The following is a 15,918-nucleotide window of genomic DNA, read 5'->3' as shown; positions in this document are numbered from 1 at the left end:
GATGTAACTCTTTGCTACCTTGCTATTTCAGGTGAACTTAAAAATGAGAGAGATTACGGAAAAGGAGTTTAAACTTAAACAGCAGATTGTGGAGAGCCCAAGTCACCAGAAGGTTCGTCTGATTGATTTATCAAGTTGTCCCAGGCCATGCATCAGTATTCATTTAACTTGTGCCAACTAAATGCATTTTTCCTCAAGTATACTTATAGTAATTTATTGAAGGGTGTGTGTTGTCAAGCAAGCAACTGTTTTGTAATCTTGTTAAATATACATGTTACTCTTTATGTATCTTCTAGTATTTGATAATTAAATGAGGTATAAAAATTGTATCATGTAGTTGTTGGCTTGCTTGCCGAGTGTTTAACATATTTTTTCAATTGTAAGATTGCAAACGAAGTCTTCAACACACAGCCACTTATGTTTATCACTGACACTGCCTGTCAACAGATTTCTCTTTGACACAGCATTGATCAATGCATGTCCTGTCTATGCCACTGTTGCCTTGTCAAAAAGGCCATTGTGTTTGAGACAGATTGTTCACATCTTTTGATGTACAGTAGCTCGCTGATCACCGGTGGGGTTGAGACCTCTGATTCCTATGAACTCTGGACACTCCCTGCTCTCTGCAGTTCCTACGCATTTGCTCTCTACCCACTTCATGCATTGGAACAGGGTAATTCACAGCTGTCTTAGCACTGTCTTGCTTTGAGTCTGTTTGAATACATTCAAGCATTTCCACTGTCCCTTACCCTTCAACACAGATAGCTAGGCTGTGTGTCACATTTGGCAGCAATTAACAGTGAAAGGGAACTATGGTCAGTCAGAAGGCTGGTGTTTTGTTAGTAAGGAGAGGTGGTGAGGGTAGAATGGACTGAGCTTGAGGCAGTGGAATGAAGAAATCTGGCAACACCACCACCTGCAAATTCCTCTCCAAGCCACTCGCCATCCTGACTTGGAAAGATACCGCCCTTCCTTCACTTGTTGGGTCAAAATCCTGGAATTCCCTCCCTAACAGCACTCTGAGTCAACTTAAAACGTGGATTACAGTGGTTTAACAAGGCACCTGACAGTGGTGAGCTTCTCAAGGGCAACTAGTGACAGTTGATAATGCTGGCCAGCCAGCCAGCGACACCCATGTCCCATAAATGAATTTTCAAAAAATATGGAATAATACCTTGAGCAGAACAGAGCCCTGAGGTACACAGATATTAGTGTTATTTGAAGTAGAAATAGAAAGTTGCCTGCAAATTGTTTTAAGTGTGTGAAGAAAGATCAAGAGGAGTGGCAGGTTGAGTGAGGAGCTGGGAATGAGCTGCATTTGCTAAAATGCCACCTAGTGTCTCAAGGCTCAAAAATGCATCATGACTAATATGTAGAATTGTCAATCTGAATATTTACCTGGGACAGCTATCGTATTGAAAAGCGGTATTCAAAATCATGACATGGGCAGTCAGGTTTGTATAGACTATATGTGTTTACCATAATCACAATCTAATATCCAATGCAAAGTTAGGTTTGTGATCAATCTCCTAAATTGACATCTGAAATCTACTTTGTGTTGAATGCAAAGTTGAATGTGCTGCCACACCAGAATGGAAATCTTTCTCGCCTTTCTTGAACAGAAATTGGTTGTTAAAGATGCTTTCTATGATGTCACTGATTAATTAATTATATATAAAAAATTGTTTAGTGAGATGTAGGTGCCACTGATCAGGAAACCTTTCTTGCCCATTTCTGATTACCCTTGAGAAGGCTGTGGAGCGCCATCTTCTTGAACTGCTGCAATCAGTGTGAGTGTAGGTACTGTGTACTACTGGTGTGTCAGTAAAAGTCCCCTAGTTGACCCAGTGTGGAAAATTGGAGCCTTACATGTAACAATATATATTTTTTACAAACCTAACTGCCAAGTGACATTCTTCTGACCAGTTTGTTTAAATTAATTTTTGGGATCCAGTGCTGTGTCTTCACCCGGACCCCAGTTCTCGGCAGCCCTTTTGCTAAAATGCATCAGATGCGTATTCTTGATTGTCCTTTCAAGCAAAGTTGACTGATCATCATATGGAGCAACGTAATCAGTTACTGTTATATAAACACCCACTTGGATAACTGGACTGATTTAACGTTCATTCTCAGACTGATTCTCAAAGATAGCTGAGGGCTACATTTACTTTGGCAATTCCAGCATGTCTCATCATCACTTTTATAGACAACTTAGAGTATCTTGCCAGGATACGTGGATTTATCACTGTTGACAGGCTGTGGTCTTCATCTGAAACCTGTGGCTTTCTTGGAACAAGCAGGCACGTTACTTCAGTTTTAATCATAAGGCTGAAGTTGGTTCATGCATTTAAGAACAAGTCCAGCCCTCATCCAGCAGCTAGCATTGAGTCACAGGCAAACATGAAATTAGGAAGTATGCCCCTAAAGATCAAAGCCTTTGCCTGGAGTTGTCTTAAATTAAGCAGTTTCCCATATCTGATTTTGATTCCAGGCTTGCCAGCAAGGCATTTATATAGGCATTGGAGAGGGTGTAGAGAAGATTTACAAGGGCTGATACTAGAAGTGCATGGAATTACATAGCATGAATAGATTGACAAGCTGGGTCTCTTGAGAAAAGCAGCTGAGAATTGACGTTATAGAGGTTTTTAAAATTAAGAAAGGTTTTGATAGTCTATCTATAAATAATGTTTCCTGTTGTGGGGAAGAGCTACACTCTTAGCCATCGACATAAGATTGTCTGCAAGACATCCATTAGGCAATTCAGAAGAAATTCCTTCTCTCGTTGAGTGGTAAGAATATGGAACTTGCTGCCACGGAGTATTTGAAGCAAATTGTGTAGATATATTTAAGGAGAGGCTAGACAAGCAGCTGAAGGAGAAGAAAATAGATGGTTGCAAAGCTGTGTTTCAGTTAGAAAAGGTGAGCAGAGGCTCAAGTGTGTGTTTTAAAAAAAATAAATTGGTGTAGGCTGTGAGGTCAAATGGTCTGTTTCTGTGTCTTTTTGTCCAGTGTAATCTTAGATATGTAAAGGAACTGCTGAGAACATGGTCATGTCTCTATGCCTAAAAAAGAATACATCTCTTTCATTCTCTTTTGGGTTTTCAAGACACATTTGATGGCCTAACAAAGGGCTTTTTCATCTTTTTCATTGAAACAACTAATTTTAGGATACTTTTTAACTTGGCGTCATAATAGAACTGGGGGTCTACTATTGTCATACTACTTAATTTGGTGTTGAATTCCATGTAGCAACTTTAGCCTAATGTTCAGAGTAAATTAGCTGCAGGGATAAACTTGAATGTGTGTGTTGAAGACTCACTTCAAAGGATCTAGGATGACTGTATGGTCAGCAGGCTTTCATTTCAAGTCGTTATTCATTCTCCATATCATTTGCAGTCTTGATGGAAGATTTGAATAATCACAATATGGGGCGAATTGCCCATTTGCTCTCATGTATGCATGCTGGGAAGCTAGTAATCCAGAATTTGTTCAAATCTAACTTTGACCATATGAAATAATGACTATTGCCACATTTACTTGCAATCTAAGGAGAAATACGTATTAATATGGGAAACACATTCATGGTCAGTATAATATTTGTATTATTCCAGGCTGCTGAGGCTTTAGATCTGCCTGGTTAGATTTAAAAGAAAACTGAATTTGAAAGAGAAGACAAAATGCTGGGGATAAACAGCCAGTCAATAGCATTATAAAAGGGAAAAAGCCATGTTATGTGATGCGTTATGATACGTAAGAACGTAAACATAAGAACTTGAGAAAGAGGAACAGGCATGGGCCATTCAGTTCTTATGCCGTACAGTGAGGCCATGTCAGTTCTTCCTGCACTATCCCTCTATAACTTGATGTTGTAGTATGTAGAAAGCTATCATTTGTGATCTTGTGCATTTTCAACAGTTGAGCCTCCATAGCCTTTGGGCAGGCAATGTCAAGGATTCAGCGCCCTCTAAGAGAAGAAATCCATCCTTATCTCAGACCTAAATGGCTTGCCTTTAATCTGAGACCATTTCCTCTGGTTCCAGAGGTCTCCCTTGCCAGTCCTCCTAGGGGAAACATGCTTTCCCAATTTACACTATTTGTTTTCCATCACACCAGCTTCCCCAACAGTGAAGGAAAGAGAAGGCCAGTTTGCAGCGTCAGTGCTTGATCTGGGTGAAATCAGGCTTTGCAGCATTTACTGCATCTTACATTTAAATCTGTAAGAGAAATGTCATGTAGCCTTTCCAATCATATTTAACTTTTCCTAGTAATTTGTGTAATTTTTTGCTTTTCTCAATAGTCTTTTTCTGTCATTTTTGCCTGGAATTTGTAACCCTGTGAAATGAGCAATGCCCCAGATTATAAGAAATTTTGCATTCTCAAACAGTTTTGAACTAACTGCCATTTGCCCTTGGATATGCTTGAAACATCATGACAGTTGGCGAGGTTGTAAATATTCTTTTAAGAAGTTGACTAATTGAAAGAATTGAAGGGGGTGGGAATGATTCATAATGCTAAAGGATATAAATGTTGTTTCTGAGAATTTTCTTAAAGTATTGTGTGGTTCTGAATATTCCTGCTCCAACACACAGTAGTGCATACTGTCTGCACTAAACAATTTAAGTTAGAGGCAGTTATATAAGGAATGGTGAGAATCTTTGATATCCATTGCTTTTTCATATATTTCTAAGGATGATAATGAGCACACTTACACCGCAATACGACATCATTGAATCTAATCCTGTTAACATTGATAGATTGTCTTCAATTTAGTGTAACTTCACAAGCCCAAACCTTTGACTATAATTTAAATCTAAAACAAGCCCCACAAAGAATGAATAATTTTTCAGTTAGGGAAAATGACATTTGGCAAACAGTGCTGCTCAAAATTTGATATAACAATCTTTTATACTTCCGTATAGTTAGTTAGCATTCAGCTCAAACCTGTTCTTACTGTTTTTCAGATGATTTTATTTGTGTGTTACTCTGATTTGGTTACTTGAACCTGCTGCATTAAGTCTGTAGTTAATACTGTGAAAGGCACTACGTATTCCCATTTTGTGACAGTTATGATCAGATTCATGTTTCTGAACATTACTCAGTGGTCCTTAATTAAAGCAAAAATGTTCATCTAAAACTTAGAAATACTGGAGCAAAAAATTAAGCAATGTCTGCTGGTTAGGATGATTATCATTTCATTTTGCTTACATATAAAAGGAGCACAATTTTATAAAAACAATATGTTAATGATTTGCTGAACAACGTGTTTTATACTTATCTCTGGTCTTTGTAATGCTGTAACCAAGCTTTGCTTCTTGTTTTTTCGATGCTTGAATTCTAACTTCTTTCCCTGCTTTTTGGGCAGTCTCCTTCAAAATGGTATTGGAAACTGGTGCCAGTAAGTGAGCTACTAACCTTCTACTTGTACTTCAGTCATTCTCCATTCTTCTAATCGAACAACAGCAATAAAGAACAAAACTTCTTTTAAAAATCTACAGATAGTCTTTCTAATCAGGTTTATTCCTGGAGAATCCATTTTAAGCACTTAAAACTCTGTGAATATTGCAGAAATATCCGATTATTTGAAAAAAAGCATAAATGTACCAATGACTTATTGGAGCTGTTGACCTCCCCATTATTTCAGCTGCAAGCTCCAATCATTAATATTTACCATTTTACAAAGCATGGGCTGAAGTTACACTGTAAAGACTAATCTTGTTGTTCAGAAGATGCTTTGTTGTTTATTGCTGAAAGTATTAGGACATCAGAAAACACTATTGAGATTTCTGAAATTATTGTTTGAGAAATCCAAATAAGTGTTCTGATTCTTTTTAAACACCTAAGGGAACCATATTCTGCGTGTTGGATATAGTGCCTAAAATCAACGTATGCAGTTTCAAATTGATAGCTGAGAATATTGAATTTTGAGGTGAAGGCAATCTGAATCAGTAGGAATGTTCAATAGATCCTTTTTACTATGTGTGCTTTCAGACATGGAATACCTGTGCTACTTATCGGGTTGTTTCATCGTGAGTTGTGCGTGTGTTTAAATCCTCTTGAAGCAGTGTCCTTTCAATCATGTTTTGTTGTAGACTTGGATGTATTTTTTTGAGAAAAGTTCTTGGGACTGGTCAATAACTCTCATAATTTTCCAAATAAAAATGCAACTCAGTTGCTGATGTTTCAATTGGTAGTTAGTGTAAAAACATAAACAACACAAGCTACCTGTTGTCACCTTTGTACAGAAATACCATGCTTAGCTTCATATTTGTTCTCAGAAAAGCTGTTGATCTGATACCTGTTGTATGGTAAGTTTATTTGATGAATATAAAGAATCAAAACAGTGATCTTGTATTCCCAAATGTGAGGATCGGCACGAAGTCAATTACTCTCCCCACTCCCCTCAACCTTTTCCATTGTAAAGTTGCATCTCCTCAATCTTGTATTGCACAGATACCAAGTTGGGCAAGCTTGAGGTCCTTGGACATTTCCTTTCTAAAGCTTACAATTTTCTGCACGTCTTTATATCTTTCTTTTGTTTCTTTCACGTCTCCTGTTTTATGTTAATATGATCTGATGTATGCTATAGATCACTGCATGTTGAAACCAGAGGAAAATGCTCGGGTGATACAGTATGCGTCTTCATCTCTTTGTGCAATGCAGTGGGCACATTTTTAATGATGCATCAACTTTAAAATCCTCAATGTTGCAGATTCTCCAGAATCTACTGCAAAGTGCTTTCAAAATGTGTAGCTAGCTAGTGCTTCTGAGAGCTGAAGTGAAAATTAATGCATGGTTTACACAATTTTGGAAAAATTACTAGGGAGCTGGAAACATCCTGTCATTTGGAAGTTATATCCCCTTTGTGCTAAGTGTAAATGTTTATTTAAAGTTCCTTAAACCAATTTGGTTATTTTAGTGTCAGTTATTGGAGCTTTGATTTATCACAGCAGGTTTGAAATATTTGCATTTTTTTGTCACCCCATTGTCATATCATTGATTTCATTCAAGAGCAGCAAGCCTATTGATGCAAGTATTTAAAATTTAACTTTTTTTAATATTTTTAATTTTTTATCTCTCATACGTCATTAGATGCAAATAAGATATGAGTTAATTTACGTATCTTTGGATTGTCTCCCACAGTTGGTCACGTGTTTGGTAAAAATATGATTGCATGAGTACTATTTTAACTTTGTTTTGTTAAAATGTCCCAGTGAGTAATGTAAAAATAGATGATACGTTAACTCAGTTTTCTGAGCTTAACAAATCTAGTTGCCTAGCACTGATCCTTGTAGTTTAGGTTATGTACCCTCTAGCATTCTAACAAGCTAATAGTTGCACAAACAGCAGATTCCACCCCTAGATCACTCATTATCAATACCATTTAATTATTAACTCATAATTATTTGGAACTCTTTGTTCATTTTCTCTCAACCGATTTCACCTTGATGTGTGGGTGTAAAGCAGATTAGCACTGTAGATTCTCCATGGCTCTATTAATCTAGGAAAGATAAAATAAAAAATGCTGTTTACATTAAAGTAAGCTAGGTTTACAATACCTTACAGATAAATTAACTAATAATGAAGCTCCTTAAATAAAATTTGATGAAGGAAACGATGAAATTGTTTTTGTAACATTTTATTTAAGGAGGTGTCTTGGAATTTATGCAGTGGTTTCTGTTACTTGAACTATTGTGCTCGGCAGTGCTGCTCCAATTTTTCTGAATAAGTATGCCATTTTTAATTTGACTTAATATTTGGATCCTCCTTTGTGGTGTAGACAAATGAAAATGTTGTCACTGAAGTTGTAGCTATACTATAATAGCTGTTTAATAACAAACCATTTTTGTGCTTCTCTGAAGCATGAGTATATTAAACAGTAGGATTTAACTAGCTTAAAGCAAAATAGCTTACTTTGATTCTGAACTTCTTATGAAATGAATCTTTTGAAGTGCAGGTATAGTTAAATAGACACAAGCAGTAGCCAGATTGTGCTCGGCTTGATCCTACAGATGATAAATGGAGGAAGTTTTGAATTACTGGTTGAGGGCTGAAGGTTGACCAGGATATTGGGTGAACTCTTTGTTTTCGGTGGCTGAACAGTTAATGGTCATCTGACATATGCCATTGTTTAAATGTTTCACCTGAAAATTTATACTTTCAACTATATGACAGTCTGTCAGACTGAACTATGTTCTCAAATCCTTGAAGTGAAACTTGGTTCTTATACCTTACTGATTTTGAGACAAGACAACTACCATGGCATTAGACTTTCATTCTTTACATAACCTGTCAAAATCTTTTGGGGGGAAAAAAAGAAGTTTTGAGTGTAGAATGTTCAACGTGCAGTTTAAAAATTGGTTGCTTCACTTTTGCAGTAAATAAGAAGTTTAACATGACCAAAGAGCTTGATCTGCTATTTTTTTTGTTACCCATTACTACTACTCCAGCAGTCCCATGTCCATTCTTGCCTCTCCTACCTTTTTATATATCTAAGAGAGCTCTTGCATTCTTGTTTTACCTTACTAGCTAGCTTACCTTCCTGTTTCATTTTCTCCCCCACTTTTTAGTTTTTTTTAGTTATCCTCTGCTGGTTTTTAAAGGTTTTCCTTATTTGAGGAATACATATTTTCATAGAGAAGCCTGCTTATGGCATATTTAACCAATATAAATAATATCAATCAATTAAAATGATGACTCATATTGCCACTAATAAGCTTTACACCACCTAATGTGATTTCGGAGTAAACAACATTTCTAAAAATTCTGGGTGTGTACTTCAAATTCAAAAATATATGTTGGCAAAGTTGATGTAAAGAAATTGTCTGATTTATTTTATGGGAAACAGAGTGAGGAATGGATTATTAATTGACCAGATTCGGGCACGCCCTGACTATTAAATTCAGCAAAATGGCACATGCCAGCATCATCGGGGTTATGCCATAATTACTGTTAATTTGTTCTCTTTGCATGGTTTCATAATGTGATTTTAGAATAGTTGGGATTGTTTTACTGAAGCTTCTTTTTAACGTTTTTTGTATTCCTGGATCAACACTGTTTGCCAATTTCACTGTAAAATAATTCTATTGGCAACAAACAGGTCAGCATTCCGTTTTCCTTGTATTGTGCAAACAGCCACTGTGCTGCAAAACTGCTTGCTTTTCCATAATTGCACAAAAGTACAGAAAAAGAAAAAGGGCTAGTTATCAACTTCACTTTTTTAGGGGCTTTTTGCAACATTTCTGTACATGATTGCTGTTATTTCAAATCCTTCTGAGTATGTTCATCCAGATAGCCTCTTGCATATCTTGAGTGTCACATTAGGTACACAGTCTATTGAACAAATACCAGTCCTGTGAGAGTGCAGGGCATACTAGTCGTAAGAAAACCTGGGACTGCTGAAAGGAAATCTTGGACAGAAAATAACAGTTTGTACTTGACATAAATATATTGCTTAGAGGTGATTGTATACAGTACCATCTAAGTTACTACGGCGTTATCTAATAGTTACCATTCTTAAATTAAAACTTATCTTCATTTTTATGTCAGGTCCGTTATCGACGAGATCACCCCTTAAACAAGCAGTTGCCATTTTTCCCTTTAATGGAAGATTTAATGAGAGATGTGTGTGATGGCTGTTCACTTCTGGCAGTCATTCATTACTACTGCCCGGAACTCATGAAGTTAGAAGGTACTGGTGTTTAGAAATATGCTCTATTCTTGGTTTATAATCTCTTCTGCTCTTCCACTTCAATCTGTCTGAATATACTTCACTAATCATGTCTTCAGTGTTTACTTACAAATTAAAGACTTCAAATGAAAACATTTGTGTTCCCAAGCATTTGGTTATTTTATTCCTCCTTTATGCTTTATTATTTGTATGGGAAGATGCAAGCTGGGAGCTGGATGTTTATGCCAAATGAGTGATGTTGGTGTTTGAGCTCTCACTGATCATGACTCATATTTGATTTTGTATAAAACCACCAGTTCCAGCGTGTCTATTTATATAGCATGTTTCATTTTATACTTGATTTGACTGTTGGCTTTAGCTGGTCTTGGAGTTAGTGAACCACACAGTGGAAATATGAAGACAGATCTGGCAGCATTTGTGAATAGAGGAACTGAGTTAATATTTTGAATTGATGTGACATTAACTCAGTTCCCCTATCCACAAATGTTGCCAAACTTGCTGAGTTTCTCTAACACTTTCTCTTTCTATTTTGCATTTCTAGCATCTGTAGTATTTTGTTCTTAAGTGTATATGGTTAGGCAAAGATTCGTAAAAGGTAACTAACAAATATTCAGTTGGAATATGTAAGCAGTTAAAATAGTATGCATCCATAATTTCTTGGATAAGGGGCTCAAAACTGCTCAGAATATTACAAAAGAAGTTTGACCAGAACTTTAGACAGCCTCAGCAGGACATCTCTGCTCTTGTATTCCCACTTGGAATGATTGCTAACACCAGAGTGGCAGGTAGCTCGGTGGTTAACGCTGCTGCCTCACACTGTTGGGGACTAAGCTTCAATTCCACCTCAGATGACTGTCTGTGTGGAGTTTGCACTTCCTCCCTGTGTCTGTGTGGGTTTCCTCCCACAGTTCAAAGACATGCAGGCCGTTCTAAATTGCCCATAGTGTCCAGTAATGTGCAAGCTATATGAATCAGCCATGGGAAATGCAGGGTTACAGGGATAGGATAGGGGGTTGGGCTGACTGGCCTGCATTCCACAGTGTAGAGTTTCTACGATTCTATTCCATTTGTCTTCCTAACTGCTAACTGAACCTCTGTGTTAACTTTGAAGAGAATCCTGAACTAAGACTCCCTGGTCCCTTTGTACTTCAGATTTGAAGAGGCCTTTCCCCAGTTAGAAAATGGTCTGCATTTCTTCCTATCAAAGTGCTTAACCTCACACATTCCCACATTATATTCTATCTGTTGCTTCTTTGCCCACTCTGCTAGTCCGTCCAAGTCCTTTTGCAGCATCTCACTTACTCAAGCTACCTAGCTACTGTCTAACCTACCATTGTGCCATCTGCAGATTTAACAAGAATACCCTCAGTTGCTTCATCTGGATCATTAATGTACTATGTAAACAGTTGAAATCCCAACATTGACCCCTGTAGTACGACTAATCACTTGCTGCCATCCTGAAAGAGACCCCTTTTTCTTCAATCTCTGCCTTCTGCCAGTCAGCCAATCCTCTATCCGTGCCAGTAACTTGCCCCTAAAGCAGTGAGCTCTTATTTAGCAGCCTCCTGTGTGGAACCTTATCAAAGGCCTTCTGAAAATCCAAATATATCACATTGACTTGTCTCTCTTTTGTCTAACTCACTGATTACCGCCCCAAAGAAACCTAATAGATTTGACAGGCATGATCTCCCTTGATGAAGCCGTGTTGAATTTTTATTTTAATTTTATTATTTTACTGTGCATTTGCAAATGCACAGTAATCTCATCTTTTAATATTGAACTGTAAAATCCTTAACAGTGACCAAGATCAGGCTTATTGGCCCATAATTTCCTGTCTTCTGCCTCCCTCCCTTTGGGTGTTACATTAGCCAGTTTCAAGTCTTCTGGGACCCTCCCTGACTCTAGTGATTCCTGAAAGATCACCACTAATGATTCCAGAATTTCCACAGCTATCTCCTTCAGGTTTGTGGGTTGTAGTCCATCTGGTCTGGATGATTCATCCACTTTCAGACCATTCAACTTTACCCCAGCACCACCACCCTTGTCACCGGCCACTAGTCACCTCTGTCATCCAACTCTGTAGAAGTTCTGGTCAAGCTACCGGTGTCTTCCACTGTGAAGACTAATGCAGAGCACCTGCTCAGTTCCTCTGGCATTTCTTTGTTCCACATTACAGCTTCTCCAGCCCTCTCTTCCAGCAGTCCAATGTCCATTCTTGCCTCTCCTACCTTTCTGTATATGTAAAAAATTCTTGCATTCCTTATTATATTACAAGCTGGCCTACCCTCATTTTTCATCATCTCCATTCTCCCCCACCATTTGCTTTTTTAAAGGTTTTCCAATTCTCTGGCTTCCCACTAAATTTTGCCACATTGCATCCTTTTTCTTTTGCTTTTATACTGTCTCTCACTTCCCTTATCAGTCATGGTTGCCACATCCTTCTCTAAGTATGTTTCTTCTACCTTGGGATGAATTACTGCTGTGCCTCCTGAATTACCTGCAGAAACTCCTGCCGTTGCTGCTCCACCATCTTCACTGCTGGAATCTCCCTCTAATCAACTCCTCTGGCCAGCTCCTCCTGCATGTCTTTTTTAGTTGCTTTTATTCAGTTGAAATACTGTTACATCAGATTCGAGCTTCTCTCCCTCAAACTGCAGTGTGAATTCTGTCAAAATAGGGTCACTGCCCCCTTGGGTGCTTTCACTTTAAGCTCCGTAATCATGTCTGCCTCATCATGAGTCACCAAATCCAGAATTCTGTTTCCTAGTGGGCTCTTGTAAACTGTTCCAAAAAGCCATCTCATAGACATTCCACAAATTCCTTTCTTTGGGATCCTCTACCAAAGTGATTTTCCGAATCCACTTGCATGCTTAAGTACCCATGATTATTATAATAGTGCCTTTCTTGCATGCTTTTTCTATCTCCTGATTTATTTTTTTCCCCACATCCTGAATATTACTAGGAGGCCTGTACATAACTCCCATCAGGGTCTTTTTGTCTTCTGTAATTCCTCAACTCTACTCACGTAGATTCTATGCCTTCAACTCTATCAGTTCTTAATATTGATTTAGTTTCATTTATTACTAAAAATGCAACCCTGTCCCCTCTGCCCATCTGCCCCCCTTTCAATAGGACATGTATCCTTGGATATTTAGTTCCCAGCAGAGATCCCCTTGCTGTCATGTCTGTTTGACACCCACAACATCCTGCCTGCCAATTTCAATCAGTGCTATGATAGAGCAGAATTTAGTGACTAAATTTTTATAAAAAAATCCATTAAAGGCTGCGTTAAAGGGAGTTAGTTTTTTAATGGACGTTGGGTTGAAAATTAATGTAAAACTAAACCATCTAATAAGATAGTAAGGATCCCCAAACATTTCACAGACCATGTTATTCAGAGTTCTTCTGTAGTATCTTAACACTAAGTGCAGTATGATATTTTTAGTTGAAACATCATGATCGAGTTTTGCGTAATTACTGCAAGTGAAAAAAGTGGACTAAAAATTGCTTAAGATCGCGAAAGCTTTCTAATCAAGTAAATCATTTCACTCATCTTTGCTCCCAGTTTTCCAATATGCAAAATTCCTTAACAAGCATTGACTTTCTCTTAAATTTCGCATGATTTCACTTTTTAAATGGAAAGGTGTTGTCACTGCAGAACCTTTTCTATTAGTATGCAACAGAAATTATACTTGGGTAAAAGAACAAATATTGAAGAAAAACATGCATTACTGTCCCAAATGGACAGACATCTGAGAATTCCATGTGCTCTGTAGGATGCAGTGCTTCGAGTTGGAAAGAAAAATGCCTTAGAAAATCAGCAATGTTCATTTATTCTCAGAAAGGGTCTGTTGTCCTTTAAGTCTTCTGCAGATATTGTTAAGTTGACAAAATATTGATGACTATAATCAACATCTCAATCTAAATGGAATTTTACATCTGAAAGTTGACTCTTAAAGAATATTTTAACATGGAGTCAACTGGTTTAAATGAGTTTCTCTGTCATTTTTTGTAGACATTTGTTTGAAGGAAGTGACTTCAATTGCAGACAGCTTGTATAATATTCAACTTCTCATAGATTTTTCGAATCATTACCTGAACAGAAGTTTCTATCTCACACTAGAAGACATGCTGTACAGTCCTTTAGTACTGAAGGTAAGATGTACGAAAGAATTGCCTTTTTAATTAAAGTAGTATAATTGTACCTATGCATACAGAGATGGCTTTTTTAGCAGCTTTTAGCAGCAGCTGAGGAATTGTGTAATTTAGTTGGGTGCTGTGGATCGAAGCACTGGAATATCTGCATTCTTGTTTATTATTAGTTCCCCTGAGAGGCTGGTAATTCACTTTCTGTCTGAACCAGTGTGGTCTTTATGATTGTATCAAATGCCTTTTTAGGAGAACATTTGCCCACAACAGTGGGGAAACAAAGCAGCAATGCATATCCAAGTAAGGTTTGTGTGTTTTGAAAGGGAACCTGGAAGCAGCAATATTCCTGTAATGTTTCCGTTCTTGCACTTCTCTCTAGTAGAAACCACAGTGCTCAGATGGGACTGTGGAAGTTGGGTTACTACAATGTATCCTGTTGTTACAGTTCTTCAGTGGCGAGGATAAATACTGAGTTCAATGAAAGATTGCTGATCAAGAAAGTTGTTGTATCCTGAATGACTTGTAACAGCTTGTTGTAGCTGCTCCCAGTCAGATAAGGGGTTAGGAGTGAACAATTTGTGATAGAGTACTCAACCTCTTGGCATCTCTTCCGGAATTAGTGATGCAAAGTAACATTTTCTATTAATCCTATTGCATCCTTGTGAAATATGATAAAACAGACGGGTTTAGAAAGTGCCTTTCTTTCTATTTCAGCCTAACGTTATGGTGTTCATTGCTGAGTTATTCTGGTGGTTTGAAGTTGTGAAGCCTGACTTTGTGCAGCCAAGAGAAGTTCATGAAATCAAAGATGGTACGTTTTTCGAAAGATTGAAACTTCTGCATTCCAATTTCTCTTTTGATTTTAAAATGTAAGTTATTTATGATGTGGTTCTGTATGGCAATTTAAATTGGCATTTTCTTGAGATGTGAACCTGTCTGCTTTGTATTTGGCCAGGTCAGAGATTTCTTCTAACTGTTTGTTCTGAATGAAGAATGTATAAACAATTCTTGTAATATCATAATAACAATCTTTCAAAATGATCACAAGCTTGTAGACCTCAGCCTAATTACAAAGGGAAGAAATGTCTATCTACATTAACATCATATCTGCCACCTCAATTCAGCTAAAACACTTCTACAACAGAAGAGCTCTCGCCCACCTCTTCCGATTTCCAATGCAACAAAGCGAAGCTTTATGGTCAGTCCTGCAAATGGTCCAGGTGATATGCCAACGTCTGTTTCACAGAGTAGCCCAGAAATTGGAACCAGGTATTGCCTGCATCCTGAAGAATTTGTGTAAGTCTGTCTCTGTCTGTCCTTGCTATCCTGGCATGTCTGCAGTTGCTTTGGTTTCCACCATGGGTTCAGGTTATATATTACCAGATGTATAGATGGTAATTTTGTCTCTTTTACTTTTGTGCTGCTAATAATATCTGAACTTGTGCTTTCAAGTTTATGAATCGTAGCATTTCAAAATGTCAATAATGTCAATAGTTTTGAGATGAATTGAAGAATGAAAGATGTCTTTTTCCATCTTTAATCAAACCCATCAATATATGTTTGTATTTAAAAGAAAAAGTACAATGGTTCTAAAAAAAATTTCCTTTTTGTGTGCTTTTAATATTTTTAGTAAAGGAAGCCCTGCATTTAGCCCATCCCATCCGCTATTGCCTTTAAGACACAGGCAGTACAAATGTCCCCTATCTAGTGAAGACAGCCCAGGTATGATTGCATTGTATTCAAATTGAAGAATGTTATTAATGAAAATAGAGACAAATTTCAGAAATGCTGGAGGTTTGAGGAATGTACTGGAGTAGATGACAGTGATTCTACTAATAGGTGAATTGGGGAGACACGTTGGTCAGGCTTATTATTTATGCAGTACCTGTCAGTAATTTTATAATTGTTACGATTATTTGTTGTAACTAACTTGTACGCTGCTCACATTATGCACAGGTAGTTGGAGTTATAAGATATATATTCCACAATTTTGGGGGGAAAAAAAGCTAAATGGATCATTAGTCTTTTTTCATATCTTGAAAAACTGTTCTCTTCAATTCAAAACTTTTACTTTTTCACTT

General features: G+C 37.4%; 1 protein-coding gene across 5 annotated transcripts in view; it reads left to right on the top strand.

Annotated features, from left to right (window-relative positions):
• camsap1b (calmodulin regulated spectrin-associated protein 1b) overlaps window positions 1-15,918 on the top strand; it is a 106,345-nt gene that overhangs the window by 56,667 nt on the left and 33,760 nt on the right. For 2 of the 5 annotated variants that reach the window (XM_048558682.2, XM_059638384.1), the window contains exons 4-10: window positions 32-112; window positions 5,363-5,395; window positions 9,547-9,688; window positions 13,704-13,843; window positions 14,552-14,648; window positions 14,962-15,133; window positions 15,468-15,559. In XM_048558682.2, the coding sequence (XP_048414639.1) occupies window positions 32-112; window positions 5,363-5,395; window positions 9,547-9,688; window positions 13,704-13,843; window positions 14,552-14,648; window positions 14,962-15,133; window positions 15,468-15,559 (757 nt within the window). The remainder of the gene's footprint in view (window positions 1-31; window positions 113-5,362; window positions 5,396-9,546; window positions 9,689-13,703; window positions 13,844-14,551; window positions 14,649-14,961; window positions 15,134-15,467; window positions 15,560-15,918) is intronic. The other 3 variants (XM_048558683.2, XM_048558685.2, XM_048558684.2) reach the window with 3 other exon arrangements.

Source organism: Stegostoma tigrinum, chromosome 29, assembly GCF_030684315.1.
Source record: "Stegostoma tigrinum isolate sSteTig4 chromosome 29, sSteTig4.hap1, whole genome shotgun sequence".
Taxonomy (NCBI): Eukaryota; Metazoa; Chordata; class Chondrichthyes; order Orectolobiformes; family Stegostomatidae; genus Stegostoma; species Stegostoma tigrinum.
Note: the sequence above shows the minus strand (reverse complement) of the source record. Positions and strands in the feature narration are given on the sequence as shown.